This window comes from Balaenoptera physalus, assembly GCF_965194825.1.
Source record: "Balaenoptera physalus genome assembly, chromosome: 6".
Lineage (NCBI taxonomy): Eukaryota > Metazoa > Chordata > Mammalia > Artiodactyla > Balaenopteridae > Balaenoptera > Balaenoptera physalus.
This window is the reverse complement of record NC_138885.1, coordinates 116,985,812-116,997,952: the sequence shown is the minus strand read 5'-3', so window position 1 is coordinate 116,997,952 and position 12,141 is coordinate 116,985,812. Positions and strand designations below refer to the sequence as shown.

Sequence of the window (12,141 nt, the reverse complement as noted above, 5' to 3'; positions counted from 1 at the left end):
GGAGGCTGATGGGGAAAGCATCTGGCAGAGTCTGTGCCACGGAAAAGTAACAGTCTCTGGAATCAGCTGAGTCTAGCCCAGATCCTGACGGTGTCCCTGGCTGCCATGCTAGGCAGCGTGTTTACTTCCCTGAGTCTCAGTCTCCTCACTGCGAGGTGAATCCATAACATCCATCCCATCGAGTGGTTCAGGAGCATTTAAGTAATAGGTCAACATAGGGGGTTTCTGCTTCTGGTAACGGTCAACTACACCCCCATCACGTCAACCTCTTTCAGATAAGGAACGCTGTGGCCTGTGAAGCAGGACTGAAGCCAATTAAGAGACGGTCCCAGAAGGAAGTCAATTTTGAGATTATGCAGGTGTTAGCAGCTTCTGGCAGGAACGAGCTCTCTGCAGGAGGCCCCTTTTGTCTTGTCACTAAACTTAAACCAGCCACCCCCATGCTCTGCTTATCTCAGACCCAAGCACACCTTTCAAATCTCTTGGTCACACAAAGCCTTGCCTAATCTGTTGGTTCTTCCCGTAGATCAAGGAAGTAAAAATGAAGAATAAGTAATTAACAGATGACCAGATCTTTTCCTCAGCTTCCCCTTTCAGGAATCTTGTGAACAAACTGTGAACAAGACAGCATCTAAAGAAAGAGCCAAGGAGTCGACAGCCTGCACACAGTGGGGGATGGCGATGAGTCTGATCTCCTACCTCCACGATTTAACTGAGATTACGTCCCCTCTCTCCCTTTAAAAACGTTCGTGGCCGGGCAGAATCTTCGGAGTTGGTTTTGGGGACACCCAGCCCACCTTCTCCCCAGATTGCTGGCTTTCTGATTAGAAGCAATATTTCCCATTTCTACCAAAACTTACCTTTTGAACATTGAGTTTTGAGCAGCAAGCAGCTGGACCTGAGTTCCGTAACACAGGTATTATATCCTCGGGGAGGGGAGGACATCTATTACTTCCTCCCTAAGATAGTGGCAATTGAAACCTACATACCTGAGCTCCTACTGAGGTTTCCTTCTTTTTTTCCCATCCACTGTGTTCAGAACCTTTTCTTCCCACTTGCTGTGTCCATTCCCGGAGCAGGCACCCCTGGGTATGGCAGAGCTATCTGTTACACAGGTTATGGGTTAACTGTGTCCCCCAAAGATATGTTCAAGCTCTAGTCCCCGTGACTGGGACCCTATTGGAAACAGGGTCTTTGCAGATGTGATCAAGCTAGGATGAGGCTCTACTGGAGGAGGGTGGACGCTGACTCAGTGACCGGTGCCCTGATGAGAAGAGAAGATGGAGGCACACGTGACAGTGGAATGTAGGGCTTGCCATCCTCCATGGGAAGCTGGAAAAGGCAGTAGGGACCTTGCCCCCCTCCTTCAGAGGGAGCTTGGCCCTGCTGCCCCTGGGACTTTGGACTTCTGGCCTCCAGACTGAGAGGGACCATCTCCTGCTGTTTTAAGCCCCCCGTCGGGTGTTCCGTCAGGGCAGCCACAGGAAAGAACACAGTGCTGGCTGTGTGGCAGGTTGGGCCCCGGAGATGCCCAACGTCCAGGTTCAGTCTGGAGGCACCCTGGTGTGACTCGTATACTGCTGGACGGTCCAGGGCTTCCCGGCTTCACCCCTTGGCCCTTCCTGCAGAATGGTGGAGGGCACGATTTGCTGGGCCAGAAACCCCCCTTTACAGCTGGAGCCGCCTTGCAAAGGCCAAAGCAAACAATGTCTCTAAGACTTGTATAAAATCGAGCCCTTGTTGGGTGTCTCTGATCTGATGGCATCTACCCCAGTCCCTGCCTTTGTAGACCCACATCAGCGCCACATGCAGAGGCCAAAGCCCACCTGGCTGAGCCCAAGGTCTGCAAACCACCACAGTCGAAACACCTGCTTGCCCCACCTAGGAGCCCACGGCTAACCTGAGTCCACAGCCGGCCCGAGTCCACAGCCTGGCAGCCCCAATTTTGACACATGAAGGCACAATTGTTACACATGATTTAAACCCTCAAATTCCATTTAAAAATTTCTTAGTATGTCCAGGCAATGCACAAAATGTTGTGAGTTTGACAAAGATCAATAAATATACCGTCTCCTATGTCTGAGACAGAAACATAAATCAACGGAAACAGCACATGGCGATGTGCCCTGTAATCCATGTAGTTACAAACTCCTCCAAGATCCCTGAGGTCAGGAGACACTAACAGAATAGTGAATATATAAATTGAAAATGAGATATTAATTTGTTGTATTTTGTCTATAAAGCTTTTGTCTATAAAGCTCACTGTCCCGTTTTCCCCAGTGTCCAGGTCAATTCCCTCTCTGTCCCCCGCCCGAGTCCCGGACACTGTCCCTTTCTGTCCCCGGGATCCAGGTCACTCTCCCCTATGTTCCTAGGGGTCCAGGTCACTCTCCTGAGCGATACCCCACGCCCCCAGCCCTGGGAGTTGCGGGGGAGGAAGGCAGGGACGCCCACTAGCCCCCAGTCCTCCGAGCTGCCATTTATGAGCGCCCGTCACATAGGAAGAACTAAAACATCCCTCTCGCAGCAGCTCGGCGGGGAAAACAACGCTGGCGGCTACTCGTAATTCCCTTATATTTAACACCACGGAATCTCGCGAGATTTGAACTTGTTACCGGGCACTGGAGATATCGCGAGATGGCAGGGTGCCTGCCGCTTCCGGACACAGCAGGCATCGCGACAAGTGGAGATAACGCGAGAGGACAGCAGAGGACTTCTTGACCTATCCGGGCGGGGCGGGGAAGACGAAAAGGTGGTGGTGAGGCTGGGCCTTTCCGGGGGCGATGTCGTCTGCATTCTCAGTCAGCAAGTTCCCCGTCAGCATCCCCGCCGTGATCACGGTAAGTTGCTGCCTCCTTGACAGTTCGGTCGCTGTCGGCAGGGGCCTCTCCAAATTTCCCAGCGTCCGCCGGGGAGGCCGGCGGCGCCGGACGGGAGGCGTGCGTGGGGGGGTGCAGGGTCGGGGCCAGTATCTGGGTGGGCGGGGCGGGGCGGGGGAGGGTGCCGGGGCGTGACGGGGAGGGGCCGGGGCGTGGCGGGGGTCCGGGGCGTGGGGGCGGGACGAGGTGGGAGGACCTTCAGGGCAGGCGGGATGCTGAGGTGCGGGGCGGTCGGGGGTAGGGGGTTTGCGGGGAGAGCTGGGACCTCGTGGCGGCGGGGAGCGGGGAGGTGGGCCGTCCTGGGCTGGGATGGGGGGTCCGGGTGGCGTGGACCCGCTGTGGGCAGAGTGGCGGGGCGCGGGCCGCTCCGCCAGCACCCGTGCCCCCGGGGGACCTGAGCCTCAAGGAGGGGGTCCGAGTACAGGGGTGCGGACGAGCCCACCTCTGGAGTTGAGCAGACATGCGGTCGCAGCACTATCTGGAGTGCAGGGTGTGTGTCACAAAGGCGGGAGAAAACCACGTCTTGCAAGTTTGGGTGGCCCGGATTTCTGAGGCTTTAATCACTGCTCTAAGGAACTGGTAGCTTTGCCTCTGGGGGCGACCGAGTGCATCCCGACCCAGGCACCACTTTCTCATCTCCCCGCGGAGGAGGGTCTTTAGAATCTCCCAGCCTGAAGTGCAGTTCTGTTCGACAAGTAGGAAAGCCTTCAGTCCTGTGTGGGGGCAGCCAGGCACGGCCGGGTGACAGTCCCTGGACGTGGGTGCAGTGGGGGTCCCTGTCCCCCCTGCCCGTGTCCTGTGAGGCCTGGGGCGCTAAGGACGTGCTCAGAGGGGAGGCAGCGTGCAGCCTGGTCCAGTGCAGGGGGACCCTGAGGGGTTTCTGCTGTGTGTCCTCCAGCAGACGGACTGGACGGAGCCCTGGCTCGTGGGGCTGGCTGCCTTCCACGTACTCTGCGCGCTGCTCACCTGCTTCTCATCGCGGAGCTATAAGCTGCAGGTGGGGCATTTCCTGTGCCTGGGTGAGTACAGTTCCGCGGTGAGTACTTCCAGTGCCTGGGTGAGTACGGCTGTGTGCTGCGGCAGCGCGTGTGCGCGTTCTCTCTGTAGCCCCAGTGATATGTGAATGTACTTGTAAGGCCTCCCAACGCTCCTGTCTTGTGTTCTACTTTGATTGCAGGCCGCTCCCATATTTCACTTGTGGGTACTGTAAAGATAAGGTACATTTTGGATATTGGATTTGAAAGGCGTCTCAAGCACCTGTTGTGTTCCTGGGAGGGTGCTGAATACCAGTTACACAAACGAGAGCTGGGTTTGCCGAAACGCTGAGTCTGTACAAGAGGCTCCTCTGGGGGCTTAGCTGCTCTGCGTGCTCTGGGAGGGAGTGCAAACCAGGAAGGAAAGCTCTGTGGTGCAAAAATAACACACTGCCCGGGTCAGTTTTGAAGGTAAGATCTACAGGGTTTGGAGAAGGAACAGAGCTGTGTGGAATCATTGAGAAAGATTTCACAGAGGAGATAAAGTTATGGTAGGGGCTGTAAAGAGTGAGTAAAATCTCTTTTTCTTTGGGTAAGGAACAGATGTCTGGCCCAGGCCTGGCATCTGGGGCGGAGGCAACGGGTGAGAGCACAGGGGTGACGGACAGAAAGGGTGGGCCAGGTGTCAGAGGAACCACATTCTGACGCTGACCAGTTAGAAGTATGTTCAGGCAGGAAAGGTGGGCCGGGGCCTCAGAGGCTATGCTGGGCTCTTAATCTTGCGGACGTTGGGAAGATGCTGAAGATCTTGCTTGGTAGTTTAACAAAGTCCAAAAACTCATCTTAACTGTCATTTTTCAGTTGGCCTTGTGCAAGGTGGGAACTCCAAACAAGAGGTTGTCTTAGGACAGGCGCGAAGCAGCAAGCCTGCATCACAGAAATAGTCCTGAGGGTCAGGGATGGATGTTACTTCATTTCTTTACGTGAGAGCCCTAGTAAGGAACGCGAGGGGTGAGCAGGACAGATGGGCCCCTGAGCCTCGTAGAGCTGGTGGGGCCCCAGCATCCACTGGGTAACCACAGCCCTGCTGCGCATCATGGCAGGAGAGGCAGGAGCACCGTGAAACCCTTGGAGGGGGCCGCACTTAAGTCACTGCCCTGACAGGTAAACTGAGGGGGGAAGGATGCGGGGGAACCAGCCAGGCAGCAGGCGTTCGAGGGCCGGAAGGGACACTCCAAGCCCTGGGAATAATGTGTGCAAAGGCCCTGAGGCAGGAAGCACAAAAAAGGTGATGGCCTCAGCCACAGAGCCTCATGCAAGGAGCCCATACTTGAACAGCTTTGTGAACCTGGGAGCTACGTTTGGGTTTGTTGTTTTCAAGGACGAACAGAGGGTGACTGTTTTAGCGTGGGGCTGATAGATGCTGGTCTAAGTGCGTTTACACATCTGATGGCGCATTTAATTCTCACACCTGCAGAAGATTGGGATGTTATTTGCTGCAGTTTTACAAATGAAGCACAGACTGGTTCACTGCTCCCCAGCTCCTGAGTGGGGCGCGTGGTCGATGCATCACGTTGCCCTCCGGGGAGGTGGGCCCCCCGTGCTCAGGCCTCTCTTTTCCTCTACCGTCTCCTTTCTTTTGCTTCCTTGATGTGCGTCTCCGGGTCCAGTCGTCGAGGGAGTGGTCAAGGACTGCTCCCCCCATTTTACCCCAGGAACCGGAGGGTGTGCACATTTTTACAAGGCTGAGGCTCCTGGTGGCCGTCCTCCCCCTCCTCCACCCCCTCCAGGCCCTGAGCAGCACGTGGTGCTGGGCCAGCCCGCGGTCCTCCCGCCCTGGGTGGGCCCCCTCCCCACGCCCCCAGCGCTCCCCGCGCTCCAGGTGGGACTGTGAGGGCGGCCAGGGCCGTCCCCTCGGCTCCTGTCCCCTCAGGTCGGTGCTCCCTCCGTGTCTTTGCCGCCAGCACCACTGGGGGATCCAGGCAGCCGGAGGGTGGAGGCAGGTGGCCTTCAGCTCCGGTCTCAGGGCCCTCGGGTGCCACTGCCGGCCTTGCACCCGACGGTGACCTGCGGGGCAGGGAGGTCGGCAGACGGCGCAGTGCGGCCACGGTGGCGTCGGGGCAGGAAGCCTGGTCCCCGCGGCGCTGCCCCGCTGAGGGCTGGCCTGGTCTGACCGAGACCACCGGCCTCGTGTGTCACCTTGGGTTTCCTTTCTGTGTAATGTTCCCTCACGTTATGTGTGAAATAGAAGTTACGTCTCATCCAGCGTGGCGTTGTTCTGTCACGTTTACGTTACGCAGCACGTTGTGAAGGATGTGTAAGGCGGTGGCGGTGGGCTGGTCCCCTGACTTCTCACGTGGGCTTGCTCTCTTCTCAGTGACCTTAGTCTACTGCGCGGAGTACATCAATGAAGCGGCGGCAGTGAACTGGAGGTGAGCGGCCCGGGCACGCGGACCCTGCGTGACACCGTCCCCGTCAGCGGCAGAGCACACCGGGAGGCCCCCAGCCTCCTTCACGATGAGCCTTGGACGGTGACCACCGTCCGGTCTCCTCGGTCACCGTGGGCCCTGGAGGCCCCCCCCACCCCAAAACAGAAGCGCTCTAGTCCGTGACGGGGAGACTGAGATCCACCCACGATTTACTTGGTCCTGAAAACGCTGGTTCCCCGGTTTCCGGGACACCGGCCATTCTGTCCTCACCCGCGTGTCCTTTCCTGCTCACACACCCGGGCAAGCCACTCCGTGTCCAGTGAGCGCTGTAGAGTTGACCCTTCCCCTTGGCCCCCCTTCCAGAGCCGCCCCCAGGCCTTCTCCTCCCTCGGGGGCCGCAGCTTCTCCTTCTGGACCTCGCAGGTCAGGCAGGAACCCTCGGGAGGCTGGAACGAGTGGGGAGGGGAGCGCCGCCGTCCCCCTGTGTCCCCGCAACCCGGGGGACGACGTGGCCCGATCAGCACCCCGCCTCCCGGCTCTGCCTTCGGCACCCGGACCGCACGGGCCTCAGAGCAGAGTGACAGCCGTGCCCCGGCCGCCGTGCCCTCCTGGCGGCTTCAGGCCCCTGTCGTTCGGTCAGGAGCCCACCCTCGGCCCCCCGCACGACCCGGCCCCCGCTTTGTCTCTTCCGCTTCTAATTAAGACGCACATGCTGAGCACCCCGCGCTGGGCTCTGTTCACTGTGGCCCCAGGGCGATGACTGTCGCTGAGTCAGTGACGTAAAGTTCACGTCCTGCGCCGCCACCGAGCGGGACGCTGGGGGCAGCCTGGCCCGGCCACGCCGTGTCCCCCTCTCCGGGGGCTCGGCCTGAGCTTGCATGGGGGCCGCAATGCCCCTGGAGGGCCTGGGGGTCGTCCCCCACGGGGTTAGGAGGGTCGCCTCGTAAAGGGACTGAGGTCGCCATCGTGTGCAGGCGGGGCTGTGCGCCCACCTCGTCCTCCTGTGTGGAGGGGCTCCTGAGACAGAGTATCACGAGAACGCCGTGTTGTGACGTCCCGTAATCTTTAAATCTTTCTTGAAACAGGTTGTTCTCGAAATACCAGTATTTCGACTCGAGGGGCATGTTCATCTCCATAGTGTTCTCGGCGCCCCTGCTGCTCAACGCCCTGGCCATCGTGGTACGTGCGTGACAGAGCTCCAGGCCTCCGTCCTCCCCACACGGCGCGTGTCCACTTCTGACGGCGTCTCTGCACGGTTCTTCCCAGGTCCTGTGGGTGCGCAAGACCCTGACCGAGATGACCGAGCTGAGGACCCTGCAGGAGAGGCGGAGGGCGAGGAGCAGACCCAAGGAGGAGTGACGGCTCGGAGCCGGCCCTGCGTGAGCATCCTTCAGACCCCGTCCGCTCCTGGAACGCACCTAGACCAGCTTCTAGGACAGAGTTTACCGCACGTCCACCAGGGCCCTCGCCGGGCCTGCAGGGGCTCCCGTCTCTCCAGTTAAGTTGTAAGCAGACAGAGCCGCGCACGCCGCCACGCGTCCACAGCACTCCTGCGACCGTGTGAGCTACCAGACGTCCATCCACGTGGGGACGGTGACTGAGTGAGGGACAGTGCCATCCACGCGTGGGCACCTCCGTCACCCCATCACCCGTCACCCCCATCAACCCCCATCACCTCCATCACCCCTATCATCCCCGTCACCTCCTATCACCTCCATCACCTCCATCACCCCCCGTCGCCCCCCGTCACCTCCATCACCCCACATCACCTCCATCACCCCCCGTCACCTCCATCACCCCCCGTCACCTCCATCACCCTCCATCACCTCCATCACCCCCTGTCACCTCCCATCACCCTCATCACCCCCATCATCTCCTATCACCTCCATCACCCCTGTCACCTCCATCACCCGTCACCTCCATCACCCTGTGTCACCTCGTGTCACCCCGTGTCACCTCCATCACCCCCGTCACCTCCCATCACCCCGTCATCCCCATCACCTCCGTCACCCTGTCATCCCCGTCAACCCCCATCACCCCCATCATCTCCTATCACCTCCATCACCCCTGTCACCTCCATCACCCCCGTCACCTCCGTCACCCCGTGTCACCTCGTGTCACCCTGGTTTGCACAGCGGTGGCCTCTCCGTGTGGTGCTGCCACAGGACAGAACACGAGGGGCTGCCTTGCCTTTCATCCAGTTAGAGATGTGATGACACTCGGAGGCCCCGGGTCGGGATCCACGGAAGCAGTGGCTGGATGAGCCCCTTGAGTTGTTTTCTGGAAGGAAAGTTACAAGTAAACACAGTCAACATTCTGTCAACACCTGTTTCAACTAACAGATTTTTTTTATGGCAAATACAAAGATTGATTATATTCCTATGTTCCACCTTCTTTTTACCCTTTGGGTGTCCTGGGACGTGACGCTGTTGGTTTATCGGAGCAGGTGCACTATTTCCCTGTGATGTCTGCTCTGTAAACCAGCGTCTGTGCAGGACGCTCGTGGTCTTGTCACACGTGGAGCTGCAGCTGGAGGGTGACAGGTGAGCAGAGCCCCTGTCTGAACACACAGTGTTCCGTAAAGAGGCTGCTGTTGGCTCCTGATTCGGGTTTAAGAAAATACTTTGTGAACAGTTACCATAATTTTCACAAGATAAGTGAAATACATTCTTCAGATTTCAAAAAGAAAAGAAAATCTGTTCATATGAAAGCTTTTATATTTAGAAGCTCAAAAGGTGACACTTTGACAGATTATGAAATTAAATCTTGAAATCCAGATATATAAAGTTTTTCTAGGTAGTTGTAAACTCTCAGTAGAGAAATTATTTCCTGAATTTTGACATTAGTTGTAGAAGTGAGTAGGTAGAACTTCCTAGATAAAGCTACTGGAGATCTTATCCTGAAATTTTTTCCAGTCCCTCCTTGATGTCTTAAACTTCTGTATTGAATGTTTTAAAAATCGGCTTAAAAAACAGCATCTCATGTGAAGTCAGATTTTAAATTTCTTGTACCTGGCAGCATGCCTCATTGTGCATTTCTGGAAATTTCCACTTCAGGGTGTCTAATGGTCTCATGGCTTCAGAAGAGTCCACTGCATCCCGAGTGATTTCCTCGGAGAGCAGGGCCGAGCTGGCCGGTTCCCTGTGAGCGCGGTGCCCTGGGAGCACGGGTATGGTGGGAGGGGCTGAGGGCGGGAGGCTGGTCCCCTCCAGCTGTGCGGTTGGGCCAGGGCCCAGGGGACAGAATGCATGGATAGGAACATCCTGGCCTCGGCCACACAAGCCAAGGAGGTTCTGGGGCATTTTCACTGTCCATAATTATTTGGGCTCTCTTAATATGGGACTGTCTGACTGGATCTCAGTTTTCCTGTTACAGTAGTGTAATAACATTGTTAACTTTGCATAAATTTGGCGTTAATGGCATATCAACCTAAAGACATGATGTGGGCCTTTTTGTTCACTGGCGTGTGCAATTTTTTTGGAACAGTTTTATTTTCACAAACAGACTATTTTTTAACTTTTTAGTAAGTTCACATTCAGTGGCTAATTCAGTGTTAACAAATATTTCTCTGTCCTCCTGCTTGGGGAAATCCTACAAGCCAGAAGTGTCCCCAGAGGGTTTGGGGTGTATGAGCCTTGCTGCGTGGGGCTTGACGGGAGGGGTTCACAGGGGGCCTCCTGGTCCGTTGAAGGAAAGCATATCCCCATTCCTGGTTTCCTGCGGTCCCTTCTCACCCCAAAGCTTTAGCAAAAGGGGGTGGATTTGGAGCCAGAGAAGGATGCCCGGTGACGTTGTTTGGGCATCTGATGGAAGTTTGTGTAAGTAAATGAAACAGACCACAAAACATTTACACATCAGCTAACATCTACATGAAATAAATAAGCAAAACTGTAAAGATGACAGTGTGTTTGTGACTGTTTTGAACTAACTGCATGTCACTTGGCTGTCACCTTCTGCCGGCATCCTTACAATCTCAGCAGGCGTCCATGAAGGGATGTCAGGGCCACGGTCTCTTCCTGACGGGTTCGCTTGCTGAGAATTGTGGTGTAAACCGCAGAAAATAGAAGGTGTTACCGTGAAGTTAATCAAGATAAACTTTTTGCTCTTTAAATTGTGCTCTGCAAGTTGTTACTGACGTCATAGTTATCAAACCAAAATAGTAAATTCAGTTTATGTGAAATCAGATTTGAGTGTTAAAGTTACATGCATTTCATAGTAAAAGTTGCAAAGTTGAAAAAAGTTGTAAATTCAGACAATTTATATTTTGACAGTATAAACATTTATCCAAGAATCTCTCAAGACATACTTGGTATGTAATTCAAAGGTCTAAAGTTTTGAAATACATTGAGTAGAAATTGGTGGGATTCTGTTCCCTTTCCTGCAGCGTAGCATCCAGCCTCAGTCATCACCTCACTTCCTTTTGTAGCTGATCGCCTGCTTAGGTTGGGCTAGTGACCAGGGGACCTATCTCCGCAGCCAAGGGGTGTGTGTGTGTGACAGATGCAGAACGTCCTCTGTTTACTCCCTGGAGTCTCCGTCTGGAGCAGAATAACTGACACTGAAAACGGTCAGAGATTGGAAGTTCAGGTGCAGACAGGATGGGTTTCTGTGTTTGCAGAGCTGTCACATCCGCACCCTGGGGTCTCCACACCGTCCTGGGAGTTTTAATAGCCCTGTTCCACAGCAAATTAAAATACACAATTATATTCCAGAACAGGAGCCACAGAATATTGTTGTGGAGTTCCACGCATTAGTGCACGTGATTGTAACGATTAACGTGTTCATGAAAAACTTCTCGGGAGTCACGTGTGTGTGTGTGACGTGGGTGCAGGGAGGGTGCTTCCCGTGCTAAGTCTCGGCCCCGCGGAGGCGCCCTGGGAGTAGCTCCTTTTGTAAGATCCCATCTCCTGCACGAAGAGTTCCCAGGGTCCCAGGGGTTTGCTTAGAAGTGTACAGCGTCGCTCCCTGGGAGACAAGACCCCGGTGGGAAGGGGTCTGCCTCGCGTATTTAATAAGATCGCTGTAAGGACCAAAGCATCCGACACGTGTCAGATCTCCCTGCACTGCTCTTGCTGGGCTGGTGGTAACACGGGGTTTATCTAACGTCAGAATCGCCTGGAGCCCCTGGGAGCTGTGAAGCCTCAGCTCTCCCCAGGCGCCCAGCAGGAGGACGCGGACAGGTGACCACAGGGCCAGGAGGCTTCTCTGGGCAGCTCGCAGGCGGAGCCCGACCTCCGCCGGTTCCACCGCGCTATTAATCCGTTTCTCAGCCTCCGCTCGTGTTGGCACATGCGACCCCCAGGGGGCGCTAACGCACCGTGTCACCGCCCGAGGCTGAGTCCAGGCCAGGCGGCCTTGCCTCTAGGAGTGTGACGTCTGCTGTCTGGGCTGAGGGCGCCGAGCGGGCCCAGGGGCTCTGAGTCCCTTTCTTCACGCGAACTAGGTTAACAGCGTCCAGACTACGTCGTGGCCCACGCACACGTGCACACAGGCACACGCAGGCGTCTGGAGGTCAGGAACTCGCCCTCCTGTGACACGAGGGGACACCGCCCGGCCGTAGCAGCCCGGCCCCCGTCCCTCCCGGTCAGTCAATAAGCACATTTGCTCGTGAACTGTCTTCTAGTTTCAAGGCTGCTCTGCAGACAGATTGAGCCAAGGAAAGGGGTGCTGTGGCTGCTACAGGGGAGCCTGTGGTCACCGCCCAGTAGCCCCCGAGGATGTGGCAGCAGCAAGTTCACCCCTCACCGCGCAGCCGGGCCCCGAGGCTGCGAACGCGGGCTCCAGGTCTGCCGGGTCCCGGGGCCCCGCGGTGGTGGGTGTGAGCGGGAAGCTGATGGAGTCCCGGGCGTCTGCCTGGCC

At 56.3% G+C, this 12,141-nt stretch overlaps 1 protein-coding gene and 1 long non-coding RNA gene across 3 annotated transcripts; one reads left to right on the top strand and one right to left on the bottom strand.

Annotated features, from left to right (window-relative positions):
• Positions 1 to 2,708: 2,708 nt before the first annotated feature.
• On the top strand, positions 2,709 to 7,969 carry LOC309662497 (transmembrane protein 18). 2 transcript variants are annotated; one of them, XM_082465257.1, is made up of 5 exons: positions 2,709 to 2,840; positions 3,778 to 3,898; positions 6,231 to 6,285; positions 7,368 to 7,461; positions 7,549 to 7,959. In XM_082465257.1, the coding sequence occupies exons 1-5, from the start codon at positions 2,784 to 2,786 to the stop codon at positions 7,639 to 7,641; spliced, it is 420 nt and encodes a 139-aa protein (XP_082321383.1). In that variant the 5' UTR covers positions 2,709 to 2,783; the 3' UTR covers positions 7,642 to 7,959. The 2 variants fall into 2 exon arrangements, with proteins under 2 accessions (XP_082321383.1, XP_082321384.1); XM_082465258.1 differs by having other exon boundaries at positions 2,731 to 2,840; positions 3,781 to 3,898; positions 7,549 to 7,969.
• On the bottom strand, positions 7,932 to 8,403 carry LOC309662499. The gene is made up of 3 exons (XR_014264734.1): positions 8,257 to 8,403; positions 8,090 to 8,127; positions 7,932 to 8,003 (listed from the first exon to the last, which is right to left on the bottom strand). It is a non-coding gene; the product is annotated as an uncharacterized lncRNA (long non-coding RNA).
• Positions 8,404 to 12,141: the final 3,738 nt, after the last annotated feature.